At 40.0% G+C, this 22,212-nt stretch overlaps 1 protein-coding gene across 5 annotated transcripts in view; it reads left to right on the top strand.

Annotated features, from left to right (window-relative positions):
* cadm1a (cell adhesion molecule 1a) overlaps positions 1 to 22,212 on the top strand; it is a 393,450-nt gene that overhangs the window by 337,969 nt on the left and 33,269 nt on the right. For 3 of the 5 annotated variants that reach the window (XM_084373683.1, XM_084373685.1, XM_084373684.1), the window contains 2 exons: positions 738 to 910; positions 12,319 to 12,408. In XM_084373683.1, the coding sequence (XP_084229809.1) occupies positions 738 to 910; positions 12,319 to 12,408 (263 nt within the window). The remainder of the gene's footprint in view (positions 1 to 737; positions 911 to 12,318; positions 12,409 to 22,212) is intronic. The other 2 variants (XM_084373686.1, XM_084373687.1) reach the window with 1 other exon arrangement.

Below are 22,212 nucleotides of genomic sequence, written 5' to 3' on the forward strand. Positions count from 1 at the left end.
TTCACATCAGTTGTGCCACATGACTTCTTGCCCATCAGATCTGTGAGTTTCGTGAACACATTGTAGACAGACTAATTAGCTGATAGTTTGTCAGACTGGAGTACAGACGCATGCCCAGAAAGAAAAGCCCACATTTTTGGTCAGAAGGAGAAACACACCTACTTCTAGACATTAGGAAGACTTGGATATCAAAAGAGTTGGGTATGTGTTATGATCACATCACCAAACTTTTTCAAGAAGTTGTTTGAAAAGATGAAAGTCAAACAAGTTCACAAAAGTGGCTCCAGTCCTACCACTTCCAACTCCATATTGGATGGAGTGATCCGATCACAAATTAAATTTCATTAGCCATTTACACAGCTCAGTAGGAACACTGTCTTTTTCAGAATATAGGCATAACCGGAATATTTTGTGCATGTGAATGTCGTCACTGACGCCATTAATTCACCTACACCCTTACACACAGACGGCAGCCCATGGACACATGTGGATCGAACTGCCAATCCTGCAATCAGTGGACGATCCACTCTACGTCCTGAGCCACAGCTGACAGAAACACATTTGAAATAAGACAAAGATTCAGGAGAACTTCATGTTAAATGTCTTAACACCTTGTCAGTTTGGGCAAAGTCACTCTACAATGTTGTACTTAGTCTTAGGGGCCACTTATAGAGCTGTAGACTGTGAATGTTTCTTATCCATGAGATCTCACTGGTGCTCTTGTGTCTTTCTTTCAGGCCACAGCGGGTGAACTGGGTGAAGGTGGATGACGATGTGCCATCCCACGCCGTCATCACCGGCGCCGATCTATACATCGAAAACCTAAACAAGTCCTACAACGGGACCTACCGCTGTATGGCCTCCAACTCGGTGGGGGAGTCTTTTGACGACTACATTCTCTACGTCTATGGTACGCAGGTCTAACACCGACCCTCCAGCACTTTGCTATCTCTCTTTCTACCTGAATTTCTGTATCTGCTTTTCTTCGTTTCCCTTTACTTTTCAAATTCTACTCAACATTGGGTGTTGTACTTTTAGGTACAAACACTCCTTATATTTATAACTTTGTTTCAGATATCCGAATGATAAATCTTTAATATTGACTCTGTTGTATCTCAAGTTTAATCACAATTCACTTTATATCGAGAGTCCCAGAGTTTTTCACAGTGTTTAACACCATACACTGGAGAGTTTTTGAGATACTGTCCCATGAACAAAAACATACCGGAATCATTTATATGCAGACATGATTTGACAAGTTGTTGCCACCAGAGCTCATTGCTAGCACCAGTAGCATACTAAAGAGTGAGTTCATTAGCATAATCCAAGGTATGCAGGTTGATTTTTAAATAGGGGCTGTGTTTTAACACAGGTGCAGTGTACTCTTAATCCCTCCTGGTTTCCGACTGCACTGTGGTTACTGCCAAGAGCAAAATCTTGTCGCTTTGTTCACTTGACTGCACCTGAACCTGAATCCAGGAACATCGCATCCTGAGGCTGCATTAAGACTGACACAATGGGGAAAAAACTGTAGGCAAACTGTTTTGGCCTCTGATAAGCCTGTAAACTCATTATTAGCAGTACCCAAACTGGATTATATTTCATCGTCTCAACAGCGCCTGCAGCAACACACCCACACCAAAGCAGCTTCTTTAGATTTTTTTAATGAAGTGCTATTTTCGCTCTCACAGAGGACACTGAGGTCATGTCCTCACTGTTGTTTCTCGTTCTGTGTATTGTTTGGTTGTTTTAATGACTTGAAGAGGAGATTATTACATTCTGCATTAACAAACACGTTTTAAATGGTGGATATGGAAGACTGGTTCTGATTACTTTTTGGACAAAATCATTAAATTAGAGTGTAATGGAGGGGTTGAGTGATTTTCTGCCAGAGTTACTTCCCAGCAGTGTGGAAGATCTTGAAACATTTAGACTGGTAGCAGGGTCATATTTACAGAAAACAGTTGAAGCAGTGCTATGAAATTGTAATTAACTTAAAAAATGTTTGAAATAGTTAGCAAATATCACATCATTTTTGGTTTAGCTCTTCAAAAATGTCTTTGTGGGGTTGGGTTTGGGCGATCTGGACACATGACCTCCCTGCTTGCAGCCCACAGAGGCCAAGACATATTTTAAAACTAACAACTGCTGATTCCTCAAGGTGAGGTTGGTTGGTGATAGGAGACCAAGAGCATTAAAATCACTGAGCAGCAGCAGTATATTTAATTGTGCCTCATTCTTTTACTGGTTTATTTAAAACAGGGACAGTGTACAATAGAAGCATAGTGCTTCTTCCCTCTGTTGTTTCTGGGAGTTTATACAATGCACATATAACAAAATAAAAATCATCATTTCCACACTTAGATGTTCCTTTTTTGATCCCCCTTGGGAAAGATTCACAGGTAACACAGCAGTACAGAGGGAAATAAGTAGCAGCACAAGAGTATGTCTCAGAAAATAGAGACAATAATGTGGGATATTGGAAAGAATAAAATAACAATTTGAATACAAATTATAATAAAAAACTATTAGAATAAAGATAAACATACTATATACAGTAGCTGTCCTTGTATGGACGTATGCATGTTTGTTTAAACTAGCTAATACTACTAAATAATACTAACCAACACCAGACCAGTGCAAATTAATTCAGTGGCATTATCAGAATCTTATGACAACATCAACCATTTTTTAACTAGTTTAAAACTGATTAAAACTAATACTTTCTGATATTTGAAGGGATAGCACCTGATTTGTTTCTGTTCTCTGGAATAAATTGTTTAAGGGGTTGGGTAGCTAGACCGTACTTAATCTCAAAAGGGAATCAAAGATTGGTCACAGACGTATATTCAAATATAAATAAATAAATATTCAAATCTCAAAAACTATTTTTCAATTACATTACAATAGTGTATTTGGTTTTTTTTGTCCAATGCTTTAAGAGCTCATCTAAACAGTATATGAAGTGGTTTATTTCTCAAAGTAAACCTGTCTGCATAAACTCGAATGAGTCATTGGATTTGATTTTTTTAAGCAACATTATGCAACTTTGTTACCTTTAAAATATGAGCTTCAAAATCATTTTGATGGTGATGAGGTCAGGTCAGTCCACCTTAATTGAGCCTGGGTGGATTTTTAGCTAACTCCTTTCATCTTGAGGTGTTCTAGTATTCATTTACTGACAAATATCCGAAACAGTACACACGCTGCCCTGTTACAGTCACAGCTGTAACGTTACTGTGAATTTCATACTCAGGGCTCATGCTTTCTCTTTCCACAGTTTTTCACACACGACCTATACCGATTTATTCCTGCAGCTGGTACCTTGGTATTTTTACTTCAACGAAATATTTATTTAAACTTAAAATATTTAGAATCGGTATGTATTAAAGAATCAATACTTTTAAACAACACAAATCCAGAGGCCGAATAATTGACTACATGCAGATGTAAATCAAGTCTGGTATGTTTAATTTATACAGCACAAACTTAAAAAACATAAATTTCCCTCAAAGGGCTTTGGAAGGAAAAATCCACAAAAATACATTGTCAGTCAGCATAAACCGTTTTTTTTTATTATTATTATTTTTAACAGGACTACAGCCAAGACCTAGTGAGGGATCAATAGATGAGTGTGGTGTGTATGTTCTGTTGACTGCTTCCACCTACCTTCCTGCCAGATTTCTTTATTTTTCAGGCTTTCTGTTTCTGTAGAAACCTCCCCTCTCCCTCGATGCTACTGCTCATCCTCATAAGCATTATTTTAACAGGCTTTTATACTGTTGATACCAATAACATTTTCTCCCTGAGCAGGGCATTACTCTCTAATGTGCTCATTTTCCCTGGCCAAAATGACTTCACTATCACTTTTGGTAGACCCTGAGCCTGCAGAGAAATTATTTGGCTGCTATTGTCAGAGGGAATTAGCCGAGTGAAAAGGCTTCTTTTTTATGTGGTGAGGAAAAAGGGACTCTCAGTGCCTGACGGACACCAGCTAAATGGATGTTATTTACAGCAGAGAGAGCTGCTGTGCTAATGATGAGTGCAATAAAACAACAGAGCTACTGCTGAAGATCAGGAAACAGCTTACTGCCACCTGCTATATTACAGTTGTTAGTCTATGCTTACAGTGCGGAGTCAGGCTCTCTGAGTGTTATCCTTTTTATTCTGGTTCTATCTATCTTTGGATTGAAAACAGTTACAATTCTGACCTCCTTAAAAATATGATACCTTTAGCGCCTTAAACCCCATTGGTTGCAAAGTCCAATTGTATGTAAGCTTATGATATGATTATTATAACTTGATTTATTACCTCCGTAAATGGTTTCCTCATGAGTTTATGGTTTCAGTCACTAGTTTCAACTCTTCTTCAATACAGCATGATGTTTATTTTTCAATTATGGTCCCATTTACAGTAAAATAGACGCAGGGCGTGGTTACCTTGTTATTGACAAGTCGCTTACCACGGCATGTCCTTGACTTCTCAGTCAGATCCAGTCAGGATATCCTCCCCAGGTCCGTCCCATATGGTCACTTCTAGCTCCAAAAAAACAAGATGGTGCCGGTCGTAGTGCCAAATTCCAGGCTTAAAAATGGTAGTCCACAAACCAATGGGTGACTCCACTGTGGAGGTATATTGGATCCCACTGTTGATGAAGGTTCTCAGGCTTCAAGTCTAAGTGCTATATCGTAGGCAACTGGACTTGTTTCAGTTTCTCTCATCCACGAGGCTTCTTCAGTTCAGAACCGAACGGTAGTCTACAAACCAATGGGTGATGTTACCATGGGTTTACACTTTTCTGCAAGTCAGCAAAAGGAATTGGGTTTTGGGTCAAGGTCAGATACAAAATGAGTTTTAAGATAAGGTAGAGGACAAAAGACTTAATGAACTTTTAATGACAAATTATTTCACTTTCCTCTTTACTTGACGATAGTTTAGGATTAAGAGTGTCAGAGTATTAAAATCAGAGGCAAGATTCAAGTTTGGAGTAACTGTAATTGTTAGTATGTAAGACCAGTGTGTGTGTATGTGTGTTTAAATGTAATAAGATCGACTTCAGCACCCATAAAACCCATTTTATTAGTTCATGTCTGTGAGATCTATTAAGCACAACCTTGCATGGTGTATGAATTGTCTGGTGCTGTGGTTGTACCAGCCTTTTTTGTGTGTCTCTCTCCTCCGGCCTAAATAACAAAACCCCATGGTGAGGGCTGCAAGTTGCCCCTCTCTCATCCACCCACACAACCCCCACGGTGAGAGAAACACAAAGATAAACACGGTAATGTAACACGCGGGCAACTAAAAGCCTTGCATCAAAAAAAAACAACAACAGCCCAGCCACCATTAAGACCACAGAAGGCCTCCATCCTTTTAGAGCTAGTCTTTTGATGACTTTGATGTGTCCGTAGCCCCCCACACCACTAATGTCTACTGTAATTCAACAGCAAATCATGCCCAACCTTCGCCTTGCTAATGGGAAGACAGGATGTTGCGGCTGAGATGTCAGAAACTGATTCTCACATAATGTTCCAGACCGCCTTCCACCACCGCACACACACTCCTGTTCCTATGATACCACCACCATGCATGCACCTCTGTGGTCTACTATTTATCTAAATAAAAGCAGGGACAAGAGCATGTACTATATGTAGAAACACACACAAAATCCGAAATCCAATAAGCAGCAGGACAACATGTGCATGCGGTGATATAATCTGGTTCTGGTTGCAACAACATAGTCTAGCGAGTTAAAGCCTTAATTGTGCTCATACAGTGCTTTCACAGAAACACTCATTATGATTCATTTGAGCTGGTGTGAAAGGTGTTGATGGAAGTCTGGTTTGCACTTAAAACTACACCAAGAACACCTGAAAAGTTGGTCTGTGTAATATCAGAACAGAAACAAAATAACTCACGAAGGGGAAGAGTGTTGCATGGTCGACTGTCAGTCCTCAGAATTTGATTTCCTCATGTGGGTTTATGTAGTAACGATGATTCAGGATGACCTGTCAGGCCATATGACCTCATGTTGCACATCTTGGTTTGTGCATAAATATCAACTGGACCAGAAATTTAGTCATGAATCTATTTCTTTCCCTTTGTCCAGATGAAATGAGGCACACTACCTCAAATCAAACACTAAGAAAAGTGTTAAAAGAGTTTGATATGAATTAAAGACATGCTAATTTTGGCTAATAGTTAACCGCATTACTTCCAAGCTATTTCAGAAAGATGCATCTAGTTCAAATGCAGCAATTAAAAACTTGATTCTACAGTACATGCCTTAAGCTGCACAGAGCAGATCGAGCCGGGCAGGAAGTCAAACACAGGAATGGCACAGGGAAGCCAGTAAATTTTCAAAATAAAACACCTTCCGCGGACTCATCATATATCAAATCAAACTGTACTGTAGCTCAGTTTAGCTGATTCTGATTCTCTTGTTTTAGATTATAATTAACAGCACATACTGACATTTGTGTAACCCTTTTCAATTCAATCAAAATTCAATTGTATGTTCGTATGAAAAAAATGACAAATAATTTAAAAAATAACATGTTGTAAGCTACTTTAATGGCCTGTAACTGAAATGTTTTAGTCAGTTTCAAGCTCCCGAAACATTTACGTAGTATATACTGGTACATTTGGGACTACTCATGGTAGAAGCACAATTATCAAGGAAAAACTAGCAAATAAACAAAATCTGACAACAAACAAAGCTGCTGGCGGGCTAAGAAGTGCAGAGGACAGAAAAAAACTGCGGCACAGCCATGCTCGAATCATTTAAGATTTAGTGCACGTCAGAATACACAGAAGGGTCTTCCACCTGCTTATATTGTGATTTCCTTTTTCAAAATTAAAAGTTAAAAACCAGCCACAATATCAACAGTTCCCAAATCCCAAATCCCAGATCCAAAACTAAACATTAGAGCTTTGTAATTACATAACAGTCCACAGTCCACCCCCCCAACACTCCCCCTGCTTGACAGCCAGAACAAATGCATCCGTGGCCAGCATCTCCTCTAATACATGTGATTCCAGAGTATTGTGACCCTAAGTGATGGAGAGCACTGTGAAACTGGCTGACACTAACAATGTTAACGGCGAAAAGAATGCAGTCTGTACTCCTCTAACTCTCACTGCTGCTCTTACTTCACAGGGTAACAAAACACAACCATCAGGGTTTTCCTCTCACAGGCGAGCAAGACCCAGCGTCGAGGGGTTTTATGTTGTTTATACAGGCTGCAGCTTCCCCACTAACTCAGTTCTTTTCCTCCCTGCTCCTTTACCAGCGCTGGCCTTTATTGCACGAGAGCACCATGTTTAGTGACCCTGTTGCTCTCAATCGTCTTCCCACAAACTTTACACTTCTTCTCCATTAAAGCACATGGGAGTTTGTCTACAAGTCACCGTTGGCTCTTTAAGTGGTAGCTAATGTGTTTTCCAAAGGCAAAAAGTGTACCGAAACATCCTATTCATGCTGCAAGTGCTCTTAGTTTGCTGAAATTGCACTTGAGTGGAAGTGAAATTGCTGGTGTAAAATGTTTTGAGGAGGAAGTGTAATTCCATGTCTTAGAAAAAACAAATTTGCAGAGGAGGTTTTCAATCCTGTCTGTCTCTTATGAGGATATTTTATTAAACACTGGGATTATTTGGCTGATAGTTTATATTTTTACCTGCTATGTATTATTTATTTATGCTGTTGTTGCTGAAGTTATCCTGGTAATTTTATGTAGGTACTAAAACTTAAGATCCCACTTTAACAGATAGACTTCCAATGGTCGTACTCAGACTTACTCCAGTGTACTGTATTTAAATCAAAATAATCGAGACCAGAACACATTAACCGTCTTTTCATATACAAAACTTCTTCTTTCTACCATTGACAGATTATAAAGAATACTTCTCTGCTTGGTCATTATCTATATTATTACGATAGATGGCTCCAAATCTGAAAGTCTGGTCACCTTGAATCTTTAGCCAACACTTTAACAGGGTGGGGTTCCTTCAGTTATATGAAGGATGTGTTATTCTGTTATTCTTACAATCATTACTTTTTGAGGTGTTCATGTAACTTCTCTCTGTTAGATGAAGTCAAAGGAAAGGGATCAAAGACACATAATAGACTAATGTTTTCTGATCTCTCACAATCTTTGCATGCACAAATATCAGTTTGAGTCAATGTCAGGTTTAAGCCCTCAATCACAGCAAGAGTGTCACAGCTTCAGTGGTTTTGATTACACAGTGAACAAGGAGACCTCCTGAAGAGGCCAAGGAAAAATCTCATATCCAAAAAAATACAGGAAACATTGAAGAAACCTAGCAATAAAATGTAAGTAACCCTTGCAGGGCTAAGAGGCCCTTAATGGATGGTTTGACAAAGCAGAAAATCAGTAATACAGTTAGAAAGTTGCGCAGATTAGAAACCAGAGAGAAGCATGGAGCACTAAAAGCAAAAAGGAGAGAGGAATACTGTCTGGCGAGGCCAGAGCATCACACAAAGCAGTGTAATGTTAGTAAATGGTATAAGATGTTTCAGCTCGTTCTCACTGCCAATGCATCAAATAGCAGCCTGGTCAGTGGTGCTACGCTTAAAAGTTTGATGCTTGTTACAGGAGACATAAAACACTTTCAGAGGTTGCAAAAGTACACACATTCTTTACTCAAGTAGAAGTACAGATAAAAAAATCCCTCTGAAGGACATTTCTACCAGCCATTTTCATGTGCAAAGCTATCTGAAGCTCACATCCCATTAATTAATTCAAAGACTATTAAACTTAGAGGTAGAATCACAAAGATAGTTGATTGCTGAGTCTCATTTCCAGGACGTCAAATAGCCACATTTTGGGTTGGTAAAGCGTCCCGAGCAGCAACTAAATAAGAAAATCCAGGCAGAGGGCTGCAGGGCCTGAGTTAAGACTAAAGTAACAAGCCTGATTTGAAAATGTAAGGAATAGAAAGTACAGATATTTGTGTTCAGATGTCGGGAGTAAAAGTAAAAAGTCAAAAAATTGAGGAAGATTTTTATAACTATTCTTTTCTAATGCGATACTGCAAAATGTGCACTGAAAATAGACAAGGCTAATGTCAACATGTGGCACATCTTAGAAAGAAGTATTGTTGGTTGATAGGTTTAAAAAAGGTAATTTATTACAAGTTACAGTAGAAGTTTTTCCCAAGTATCATCATTAACTATGTGGTCCAGTTTATTCTCAGGTTTCACATTGTTTGGTGTTGTTTGGTGATTACTGGCACTGTGCGAATGTAGAGTGTTTCTCTCATCTGGTGCTCACGTGGAGTTTCCTAACTCACCGGCTTTAGCAGGAATGATTCCTGTCAGACTGTGTCTCACAGCTTCCTGCGGTCCTGCTCCATTCGTTCAGACCAGAAACACTGATTCATAAGCCTCATCAGTAAACAAGGCCCGGTGACTCAGCGGGAGGAAAAACACATTCTGCTTGTCACATTTGAAAGTCAATGAGCTCCAGTGTTCTTTGATACATTGCACCAGCTAGCCACAAAAAAGGGAAATGTAGTGTACATTCAGTCTGTCTTTTAATCTGTATTTGCTCATTTTTGGGGGGAGTTTTTTTACCGTTCAGTTTTTAATGAGTTGTCGACACTGATGATCCTAAACATCTGCTGGACCCTCACAGTTCATAATGGGATAAAACCAATTAGACAGCACCACCCCCGAGCTGGAGTTTTGTGGCTCTCGAGCATGTGTGAAACTCATCAGCCCGAGCTTCATCTGCCAGCCAACTTCCACACAGATCATTTCTCGCCGCCTTTGTCTGCACGTTAGTTTGCTCAGCCTTTTGTACTGTCAAGGTTGTCTTTAAAAGAACGGAGCTGTCGATAGATTAAAAACATATCGTACATCAGCAGAGTTTCAATACTGATCCAGGAGACCTTAAGGCCTATAATTTGCATTTTTAAATTTGCCTCAGGCGGAGTTCTGAGGGGCTACACAGGCTTTTTTGTCTTGTACCTTGAATTGCCTGATAAATATTTCTTCAAAAAAATGCATGTGCAAAAAATAGATGATTTTTTTAAACTAACAACCAAGAACACATTTGTGGAGTAACTATGAACAACGTCCGCCCTCAGGGAAGGCTCCTTTTGTGTGATAAACAACATCTGTACCCCAAGGGGAGACATTAGAAACTGCCGGATAACTTTTATTATCTATAATAGAACTTTGGGATGCACACATTTTCAATTTGCTGTGATTTCATAATGAAAATACCTTGAAACATTACATTGATTGCTGTACATTCAGTAACATAATGATAATGTGACATACATAAAACCCTTAAGAACTAACTTACAATTAAGAAAAGGATTTATATAAAAATCACCAGTGACAAAGCAACAAACTGCAAGTAATTTTCAGTAGAGGCTGTTGATACGAAAATGACGCCTGACATTCATCGCTGTATGACGGCTGCGACAACATAGCTTTTAGCTTTTTGTTGCTTGTGGTGTGAAAATATCAGAACTGAGCTGACTAGCAGCTACAGTTAGCAGCAGTTAGCTACCAGTAATGTCTGTGTTACAGAGAAAAAGTCCATGATCCCCATGAAACTGCATCGTGGCCCAAACAACAAGACGCACATCCTGAATAGAGTGATGTGTTGTTCGCTGTTGCCCTAATAACTATATAGTTTAGGAAGTAAAGTACAGGAAGTAAACAGTGTATTTGTCTGAGACTTTTTTTCCCACACATTTGAATAAGCTAGCTAGACGGACAGTACACGTTAGTATTGTGAAGTCATTGTTGGCTTTTGGTTTGTTAATAGGTTTTATTGACATTCACAAATCATCATCGCTTATTTTCAACTGTGTAGCAGCTGGTCACAATTAGTAAGAAAATGAATTAATTTCATGTCACATACTCTAAAATACTTCTTTTCATGCAATTGTTGCCATTTTTTTCTACCGGTCTCTATGTCTTGAATCAAAACTGAGGCAAGAAAAGTAACAGCAGCAGCAGCAGCTTGTAACTGTAAATGTTGACATTGACATACATTTTCTATGAGAAAGGAAAGTAATAGTGGCTACAATTTTGTCACTTATGTCACCTCCAAGAAATCAGCGCTACAGCTGCAGCTCGTTCTGTTTTATAGCTGTGGTGTGCTGATAGCTATGTGGTCCCACCATGCACCATCATATAAAAGGCAATAACATGAATGACACTGTCCTTGTAACCACTAAAGAAAGCCCACTCTTCTGTTGCCATGACTCGCCTCTCCTCCCCCTTCTCTCTCCTTAAATATTTCCTTTTCTTGTCTTCCTATAACACCTTATTGCAGTGTAGACTAGCCTTCCCCTTTATCAGCAGCTACAAATAACTGTTTTTTTTCCATCCTTTTAATAACCCTGTAATAACCCCAGTCCATTCTCAGGCAATCAGAGCAACATGGGAGGTCTCTAACCAAGCAGCACAGTCACTGGCATCATATCAGTGCAGCCTTGCCACTTCAACAAGGAAAATGTCACTTTTGATATCTCCCTGTGGTCATTGTCAGCATGGGGAGTCTAACCCGGCTAATGAAGTAAAAAGGGAAAAGCTTTGGGCGGAAAAATGGTCTCGAACTCTGTATACCCAATAACCCTGCTTCATGCCATTCATTCCTTTTTATTCTTTCTTATGTGTTCACATTATTTCTCTCCTTCTGTTTTTGTGTGCTGCCATTTATCGTGCCATTACGTTATTATTTGAGTTCATACATCATATTTTGTTTTTAGTTTTTTTCTTTTGTTGCCAGTAGCCTCGCTGACTTTGTACTCTATTTCCTTGGAGATATTAAGAATGCAGAGGCACGTTTGTTTGTCAAGATAGCTCACTGCATAACAATGACAGCATAAGTACAGCACCAGCATGTGTTACTCATTAGACATTTAATCACTTCTAACAACCATGTGCTCACTAGCATTGACAGTATATCATGTCATGGTGTGTAGCCCGTGAGTAGACATAAAAGAGAAGAGTTCCCAACAAGATCTTTGATCAGTTCAGTCGGTGTGAGATTAGTGTGTGTGTGTGTGTGTGTGTGTGTGTGTGTGTGTGTGTGTGTGTGTGTGTGTGTGTTGCAGTGTCATCGCTGTGTGTGCGATGTTTAATGCACTGCCATTGCCAATTCATCAAAAAGTCTACAGCAGACTTTTAACTCATACACACATGGTGACACACAGTGAGCTGCCGGTCATATATCACACAGATACCATCGCTTCACAGTGACTTTACTTTATCCTCATGGTTTTTTATACTCATTTGTTTTCCCCCGTGTCTGTCGTGTATTTGTCGTCTCATCCAGATGCTCCCACCACTACCCCTAAACCCACCACAGCCACCACCACCACTACCACCATCATCACCACCATGTCCTACCCTGAAGCCAATCAAGGTACAGTAACACCCTCACACGACCTGTTTATCTGTGTGTCTGCATGGTGTGTGTGTGTGTGTGTGTGTGTGTGTGTGTGTGTGTGTGTGTGTGTGTGCGCGCGCGCTCTCTTATCAACCGAACAGCTGTGGATCACTTCATTTATCTCCATCATCATGCCGCATATTTGAATGCATGTTCCTTTAACAATGGGTTAAGACCACCCAGTTCAGGAGTGGACTGTTTAAAGGACCAGTATGTAGGATTTTGGGGAATCTGGCAGTGAGCGTGCAGACTGCGACCAACAGAACTGTCTCTTTGTCTCCCCCCTTCCCTACAGTAGCAGCTAAAAACTCATTAAACAAGCAAATTGCTCTCTAGAGACAGTGTTTGGTTTGTCCATTCTGGGCTACTGTAGAGAAATGGCAGCAGATTATGGTGGACTCTGAGGAAAAGATCCCACTCCCTCTGTAGATATAAAAGGTTAATTCTAAGGTAATGAGAACACAACACTTCTTAGTTTCATGAGATTATCCACTAATGAAAACATAATTATGAATGTTATCATTCATCTGTGCCAATAGATCACTCTCAATCCTACACACTGGACCATTAAAGGTAATAATTAATGGCTTGCAACAATTATTCACATTCTGTACATTTTCAAATACAGTAAAAGCCTGTAAAAACAGTAAAAACTAATGGCTGAGGTACAAATAATACCTCAAAAGCCTGATCAGCTTCTTCTTAGTTTCCATTCAGTGATGAAGACTGTGAGATGCAGAAAGCTACAAAAAAAGCTTGTAATGGGTTTTGTGTTGACATTGTTTTGTTCTGCAGACTGAGCTTAAGGTCAAGAATAAACTTCCATGCTCAAGCAATTTAATAACACGCCAATCCATGTGTCACTGTCACAATTGGCCTCACCTATTGATGAAAACAATACAATCTCATTCCATGGTCAGGTTAGCAAATCAAACATGCACCGTCTGCTCACACTTTCAAAATAAAGTAAGCAACCAGTTTTGCTTAAAATAACCTCTTTCATAAAGCAGTCGCTATTGAATACTTGCTTCCATAGCCAGTATGAACGTCTATTCTCAGCTAATTCTGGATGTCAGTGGATGTCTAGATTATGGCCTGACTATTGACATGGCCAGGCCATGATCTGGACGTCCATTGACAGCCAGAATTAGTCGATAAATGACGTTGAGAAAAGACGTCCAGTCAGGCCATAATCTAGACATCCACTGACATCCAGAATTAGTTGAGAATAGACGTTCATACTGGCTATGATCTGGACGTCCACTGACAGCCAGAATTAGTCGATAAACGATATATAAACATCTATACAACGTCCATAAAAGACATATAAAAAACTTTCATTCTGGCTCCCCAGAGGACGTCTTGGATGTCCATAAATGATGTCTAAAAGACGTGATCTAGACCACTCTTTGCTCACTGGGTAGTCTTTCGAATCAGAATTATGAGTAATATCAGCATTCCACTGCACATAGTAATGAGCCCCCACAAGTTATTTTATAGTTTGAATGTGTGTGTGGGTGTTAACAGGGTTTGGGGCTGAGAGGACAAACAACACACCAAACCCCAGCTTGTGTTGCTTGGTTGCCAGTGCAACCTCTCAGAGCCACCTGTTGGCTGTCAACAGTGTTCATTCAAATCCTTTCACAGCAGGGTTTTCACAGCAGGCCTGGTGCATAAAAACATATTGGGAAAAGATTTGGTTTTCCCCACCAAACAGCTGCTCTATCACACCAGGAAATACATTCATATCAAAATAGCACTGTTGCAGAGTAGTGTGATATCACCTGAACTGAAGGGAGAAGATAAAGCATAAAATAAAATTCATACAAAGGCTGTAAACGATGAGATATGGATACTGGATTCACATTAGTTTGATAATTGTTCTACAACGTTTAATCAGACTCAAGACTTGCCTTTCATATGAAACACAGTACATCTCTCATTCATAAACTCAATTAAAGATCACTCTGTAGGTGGGTTGTCGGTAGAGGGTAGCAGCGGGGACGAACAATAAGTGAACATGAGCACTTGAAAATTAGGCCCTTTTGAAATAAGCAAATTTTATCTCGCTCTTTCAGAAACAGAACCGAGGGCTATTGTGAGTATAAATCTCCAAAGGGTGCAGATAGAAAACATCACTTTATGCCTCGACTCAGAAATCAGCCTGAGCTCCAAATGCAATCAAAGCCTCTCTGACAGACCGCTCAATTGGAACAAATCTCACGAGGCTGGCAGAAATCACAGGCATTGTGCTTGATTATGCCATCTGATTGGATTAAAGAGAATACCTAGCTATGCAGGCTGATTGATAGCTCCTTTGCCTCAGAGTCTGGAGTCTACACAGGCCTGTTCTGATTATAGCCATCCTGACTGATTCACACTCGGATGCTGATTGTTTCTAATGTGCCTGCTGAGAATAAAAGAGCTACTTTATAGGTAAATAATAATACTGAAGACTTGTATTTCTCTAAATATACTTGCGCAAAATTTGCAAATTAGTCAGTGAATTAGAGCAAAGTAGCGAGTAACTGCAAAGAAGAAAAAACACAGTTACAGAAGAAAAGTTTTGCTCACTTTGACTCACTCATGGGTTTTTTTCTCCTACAGCCTTATTGAGTTTGTTATGACCAGTGTCTGATAACATAATCTGATATAATGTAAAATAATCAATCTCAGGTATTGTAATTAATTACAAATTTCAGGCAGTTGAACTGTACTTAATCTTCATACCACTTTCTACTTCTAGTCTACGACACAGGGAGGGAAATAATGTACTTTTTACTCCACTGCTGTCATCTAATTAACTAATTAACTCACTTTTGGTGATGGGATATAACTAAGTACATTTACTCATGTGCTGTACTTAATAGCCTTCAACTTTTCGGTACTTGTACTTTACTGAGTAGTCCCATTTTCTGCTATTTTATACTTAAAATCCACGTTTTGGAAGAAAGTATTGTACTTTTTACTCCACTACATTTATTGCATCATTTTGGTTACTAGTTACTTTGATCAGATCTGATAAACAGCCAGGTGGACCCGTAAGATAAAGTAGGCTATTTACATTTTGATACTTAAGTACATTTAATATCAGATACTTCAAAAATTTTACTCATGTACTTTTTGTTTGGGTGACTTTCACTATTACCAAATTAGTATTTTAACATGAAATCTGTACTTTTACTTAAGTATGACTTTTGTGTACACTGCTCAGTTTCAGTATGATCTAAGCTACCCAACATTATATACAAGTACAGCTGAAACAAACGTTAGTTGCGGTCTTGTATAAAACAGTTCAAAATGAAGTCGACCTCAACCAACTACAGCAGTGAAATGTTAGTTACACATAAATGCATGAGTAATAATAGTATGATAGAATAGTATAAATCCACGGGTGCATTTTATGGATTGAGTACTTTTAATGCTTTAAGTACATCATCTTGATTATACTTACATACTTTAAATAAAGTTAACCAAGGATGTTTTTGTGCCGAACCCCAACAACAAGGATTGCTGGCAGGAAGGTTTTACACGTTACACACAGACACTAAAGAGGTACTTTGTGCCTAAATTTGGTCATGTTTTGTGATATTTTGATTAAGTGGTAGATGCTTGAGCATGGAAGTTACTTGGGAACAGTAAGTGTGATGAAATAACTTCCAAATTGAAGTCCACCTACTAGCTTTTTTGTAGCTTTCGACCACATCTCAGAGCTGTTTATGGCATTATACTAGCTCTGACTCTGCCTCCATACTCTGTGACTGAGTAAGATTAAAATACAGAGACAATCTCATCCCCAAAATAGCTTTTTAGTGAAGTAATAGAGAATTATAATCATTGACAATCTCTGTGCATACTAAAAACCACTGTACAGTATGTTGGCAAGTTATTTCAGTCCCCTGTGAACAGGACTTCAGTGAGATGTGTGGGCTCCACCTGATAAAGCAAGCCTCACGTCTGCAGTGCCAATATTTCCAGGTTAAAACAACCCACTTACAGTTTCTGCCAGATGTCCTCTCTTTGCTTTCAACTATCAGGGGCATTCCATTATTACTGAGTATATAGATTGAAGGCAGCAGACTCATATGGCCATAATACGCTTTGCCAGTTGATTTCATTTACCCACAGCGCGCCGCGCAGATCAGAGACCCACTGCCAAATGAATCTATCAGAGAAGGATTGAGATTTTTTTTTATCCGTTACCCATTAGAGGGACAGAATAGAGCACTTTAAAAAATCTATCAGAGTCCCAACACATGGCTCTTAAGTGCTTGGTGGGGTTTAGAAATTGACATGGGGAAATGATTACATTTCCAGTTTGACTTCTAAATACATTTCTACAATCAAGACGACATTTTTATGCTTCTCTCAAGCATCTTCAGGAAACTGAATTTTCTGCTTCTCCTTCTTTAGCATCCTCTGTTTCTTTTCCCATGTTGCTCGTCTGTCCATATTCGTTTTTCTGACATTTCAGTGTCAATGTGGGAGAAAGATTTTCCTTGAAAGGCAACATTTTGTGCTGCACATTGTCCTCAGGGGCAGCAGTCCATTATCTTTTTAGTGGTAGTCATGGCCAACAGGAGGTCTTTTGTAAAACTCAAGCCGACCCCGATGAGTAACAACACATGGCTATGTTTGCAGGGATTGAATATTCATCCTCCATCCACAAATTCTCATCTTTTTCATCATTTCATCTCACCGATCAACACAATATGACTAATCATTCCCTAATTCAACATGTCAATGTATAAACAGAGCCACTTAATCCCTGAATGCAGAAAATAGATAATAAATGTGTACCTTGTGCAAATAAAACAATCAAGTGGCAGGCTGGCATTACTTTTAATTAATGAAAGACTATAAATGGTGCTGACAACCAATTAATTTAACCCACACTACAGACAGGACAACAAAACAGGCGAGGGAAGGGAAGAGAAACAAATATCCATTACATTTGTCAAGGTCTTAAATTACATAAACACCATCTGGAGAAGTGACTTAAGAATTTTATTAATTTAGATGTGCCTCCACCTCCCATTCTCCCGACTAGCACATGCACACAGCGTGCCAGATAATGTGTGATATTGTTCCCACTTTGCTCAGTTTGATTCCTTGTCCATTCTTCAGTTGGAGCAGCCAGCTATAACTAATTTGATTAGGGTCGATAGCAGCACAATAACGGCTGTCATGTGACATACAGCCCTAAGAGAGCATCAATGATATTATAGCACTCAGCATCATGGAAAACACTCGTCTGGCGCCCAACACATCTTCTTAATGTGGACGTATATTTTCTTCTGGAGGTATTACTGCGCTCCACAATGACCAAAAGAAGATGAAACCCATAAAGAAGGGCCAGGAGGTAATCAGCTAGCAACACAATATCTGAAAAGTATCTCCAGTAAAGACATACTTGAGACATTCAACTCAGTATTTACACATATACTCACATCTAGACATCACAGCTCCTTGACTGCATGGAGTGTTTTAAAATGGGTTCAGATAACTGCTAAACTGTGCGTATAAATTCTGTATTTGACAGTTTCTATTATTGCAGAACATTTTTGTAGTCAAAGGTGCACAAAACTGGAAATAAAGAGGATACAGAGAACTCTATATCTGATATTGTCATACAGTGTGGCGTTGTATTGTTTTTTTGGTGTTTTTTTTTTTATCTCCAAGGCATCTTAGGGCGGTTAAACAAGACTAAAAGTGTACAGAAAAGCACATTTTCATAAGCACATTGGTTCTTTGGCCTCAAAACATCCTCATATCTAAATGATTGAGTAGGTTGATTACCATTGACCAAAATCAACCTTGGACAAATCTGTGGTTTGCAGAAACGTTAAGCAAAGATTATATCCTGGCGACTGGGCTGACCAGAAACAGGTGTAACAGATCTTCAACGTCATTTGGCCGACATGGGAATGTCATTCTGTCGAAGGTATTGGACATGACTATCTGTAACAAATTTTGCCGAAAACTACTAAAGTTTTTTACTACAAAATTTGAGTTGTCCAACCCCATGCTGGTACTCAGTCATCCCTAGAATCAACAAGCAGGTATTGTGATGTATCTTGCGCTTAAGAGCCCATTTTGTTGTTCTGTCATGGAGTTTGCCTCAGTTAAAGTGGCAGAAAACAAGAGATCACCAACTTGCGATACGCTGTCAGTCCCTCAGGGCTGGACAGGAAGAAATAGAGTTTCTTCCGACTGTTTTTCACCAACATTCATCAGGTTGAAGTGAGAAGTCTATTGTTGAGGAGAAAGAGATACCAGTTTCTCGATCAACAGAGCTCTGTGGGGGGTTGCACAATTCTGGAAAACGGAAGAAATCACAAACTGAAGCCAAGGCAGAGAAGGCAGGTCAGAGAAAGTGGATCCAACAAAAAAGTAATCTAGCTGCCAGCGGGGACACCCAGCTGCCTGTTGGCATTTTCAGTACCACGGGGTTCCACCTAATGCATTTCTGCCAATATAATTATGAATGGCATGCAGTTATCTCTGCATGTCAAGCTGGATGTCATGTCACAGTGAGTCGCCAAAGGGCTCATGGGAAGCATGGCAACGAGTCATGGAGCTGATGTGTCCGCATCATGTCTGTGAATGTCAGCGAGGACGCTGGCGTTGTCTCAGTTGACCTGTGAAGTCAGAGATGGTGAATGAGGAGGAGGCTGCTCAAAAATGAACAGGCAATCACAGCAGACATATTGAATGGTCCCACATGGCTGCCACCCACAGTGTAATGAGGGTTAGCAGGCCATGCTGCCTTTCAGTTGACTGGAGCTTGCAGGGACAGAGGCTTCATTGTACATTTTGATGCCAATGAACGTTAAGTGGTGGCAGAGACAAAAAAGAGGCAATCGCTCTCTTCTAAGCTGGCACTGTTATGCTTCAGAGCAGGATCATAGATATGGTTGCTGGACTATTGAAAAATGTTAAATCCCTTGAGAATGAAAGTCCTTCTTCAGTCATATCAGCATTTTCATTCAATATATAAGACCTTTGTCAATCCGCACGCTTGTCTGGACTTGTGGAACATCATCAGTCTTGTCCCAAGTACTTATCCAAGCCCAAGTTTCAGAGAGGTGAGTTTGACTGGCAAGTCAGTCTTCATGTTCATTACTCGGGACCAGAGCCTTTTTTAAGCAAGCCCTTTGTTTTTTCCGCAGTGGCACTGATGTCTCTTAAAAATTTAATCATAGATTATAATTATTTTCCAACATTAATACGACCAAGAGGTGAAGTAAATAACAGTGATCATCTCTTTACAATGCAATGTTTTGCTAGGAAACCTTGAGTCCCTGCACTTGACATGCACCGACCAAACACATTGTGCAGACCAAGTACAGTGGCAATGCCACTCCGCAATGACAGTGCTTCCCCATTAAAGCCCTGCCGCACCACAAAAACAGTTCAGAAATGGCCCAAGAAATGTGACAAAGAGTTCAAAGCATCACCTGGCCTCCAAACTGCCAACCCCAATCCGATTGAGCATCACTGGGACATACCAGAAATGTAATCCGTGGGGGCCCCACCCTGGATCAGACTTATCTCTGTCCGGGCATGGACATGGGACCTGTTGGGGTGTCCTGTTGTATGGGACCAAAGCATTGGTGGTGGGTATTGGCAGCGGATCCTTTGAGTCCTGTGTACTTGATCCATAACAGAATTTGGATGAATAGAGATTGTCAAGTGGCATCCACATTAATGCCAGGACCTAAGGTTTCCCAGCAGAACATTGCATTATTAAAACATTACATCTTTGCAGTGTTATCTTAATTGCGAGCCATTTAAACACAGTGCGTTCATCTATGACGAGATCCTGTAACCAGGATCCAGCAGGCTGATTGGGTAAGAGGGCTGTTTTACACAATATTTTTATTGATTCTCTTGAAATGAACTTGCTCCTGAGCAGATTAAGCTTGTGGCATGGCAAGGCGAGCTAGTCATGTGATACCATAAAGCCTGGGTTAAGGCCAAAGTCAACTGGCTTGACTTGTGCAAACTACAATAAAACCGTGCCACAATAATGGAAAAATCAATTCTGTAGATAATATGCTGAGAAATTGTCAGTGTAATGACTGGCCTGTGGCATTATTTAGCACTGAAACATCTCAACTGTTCAAAGACCTTGTAGAGAAATGGATCCTCAGCAGTTGTGAGATGGACTCACCTTCGATACAGTCTCATCGTTCCAAGTACCCTGAGCCTCTGGCGGCAGAGCCAAGATGTGTCATTGGCCTACTGCTCCCCGAACAATTACACATTAGTACTGAGCACCATTTTCTCCCTTACACAAACATCTCTCTGTGTCTGGATAGCTTACAGGCACTTTCTCATGTCACCTCAGAGACAGAACGGCCAACATAAACCACACTAATGTACATTTAGCCTCTTGAAATGACATCACAGCTGTTAAAACTGTCTTAGTCTGTTTGTGTTTGTTTTTTCCTGCCCATATTCCAGAGTTGACCAAATGATTTGATCATTTTAGATTAATTTCAGCACTTTGACTGTGTTTTAAGGTTGACACTTTGATGCACTTTGATAAACACTTAGAAAGCCATATTTTTGGACAAGCCCCATTTTGTCTGCGGGCAAGCAGCTCCCTCAGAAGTGTTTTTAAAAGACATATGTTTCCTCCAGCACAGCATTACATTCTCAGCAAGGTGCTCTCTGCTTCTGTTTCTCTCATTAAGTAATAATACGCTGGAGTGAGGTAGTCTGCAAACTCACTTGTAAGTGTTAAAGTACATCATAGTTACACCTGGTCTTCTACCTGTTTTGTACATCGATTGGATCTGATAGAAAGTCAAACAAATCAACGCAGCCAGTCTTTCTGGTTGTATTTGCAGCAAGCTGAGTTGCAGAGGAATGCTTTTTTTAACAAATGAGTTTGGTCATTGCATTACTATGAATCTGCAGCCATGCTTTTGAACTAATGAACCATATAAAAACACCCATAACATCTATTAAGATAATGTTGCAAAATACCCAGTCTTCATCTGATATATCTACCTACATTTTATTTTAAAATAATGTCAATAACAGCCCAAAAATTCAACAAATACTTCAAAACAAACTTTGTTGTTGTCTTTACTCTCCTCCCAACCAGCTGTGTTGCTGACAGAACTGGTGAAACAGTTTGAAGATGCTGTGAGCAGCACGGATGTAACATCTATGGAGACATGTAGGTTTTAGACAGAGTGGAAGTTTGCTTCAAGCCAAGTGCTTGTCAGATCTCATCAAACAGCATCTGAAACCTCCTCTCAGATGGTGGAATCAATGGGGGCTGTGCCTGACCGTTTTTGTACTTTTGGGGAATGTTGGGGCCGTATCAAACCATGCCCCGCTGATTTGCATTTGCATGACCAGTTTTTACCACGCCGAGTTGAGCCAAGCCGCGGCAAGGAAAGACCCTTTTCCCCAGTGGGGCTAAAGCACGCCTGCTCCGCCTCCAAGTGGACTGTGGTGATGTCTTGCGAACCACGACCAACAATTGGCGACCCCCCCTTCCTTCCTCAGTCCAGAGAGAGAGGGAGAAAGGTGTTTTTTAAAGTGTCTGTGTTTTCCACTCTCAGTACTTTTGTATCTTCAAACTGAATGTCTGCGGCTTGAAGTGGAGTTTCTTTCCTGCATCCCTGTTTGTCTGCTTTATTTTACTGTTTCATCATGTGTGCTTTCAGCTGTTTTGGAAGTCCTTCCTGCTGGTGAAAACCCAACATTTCATGATTTTGCTGCACCTTAGTAAAAGCTTTTATATGACAAAATAACGGG

This window comes from Pagrus pagrus, assembly GCF_965226575.1.
Source record: "Pagrus pagrus genome assembly, chromosome: 14".
In the NCBI taxonomy this organism is placed as follows: Eukaryota; Metazoa; Chordata; class Actinopteri; order Spariformes; family Sparidae; genus Pagrus; species Pagrus pagrus.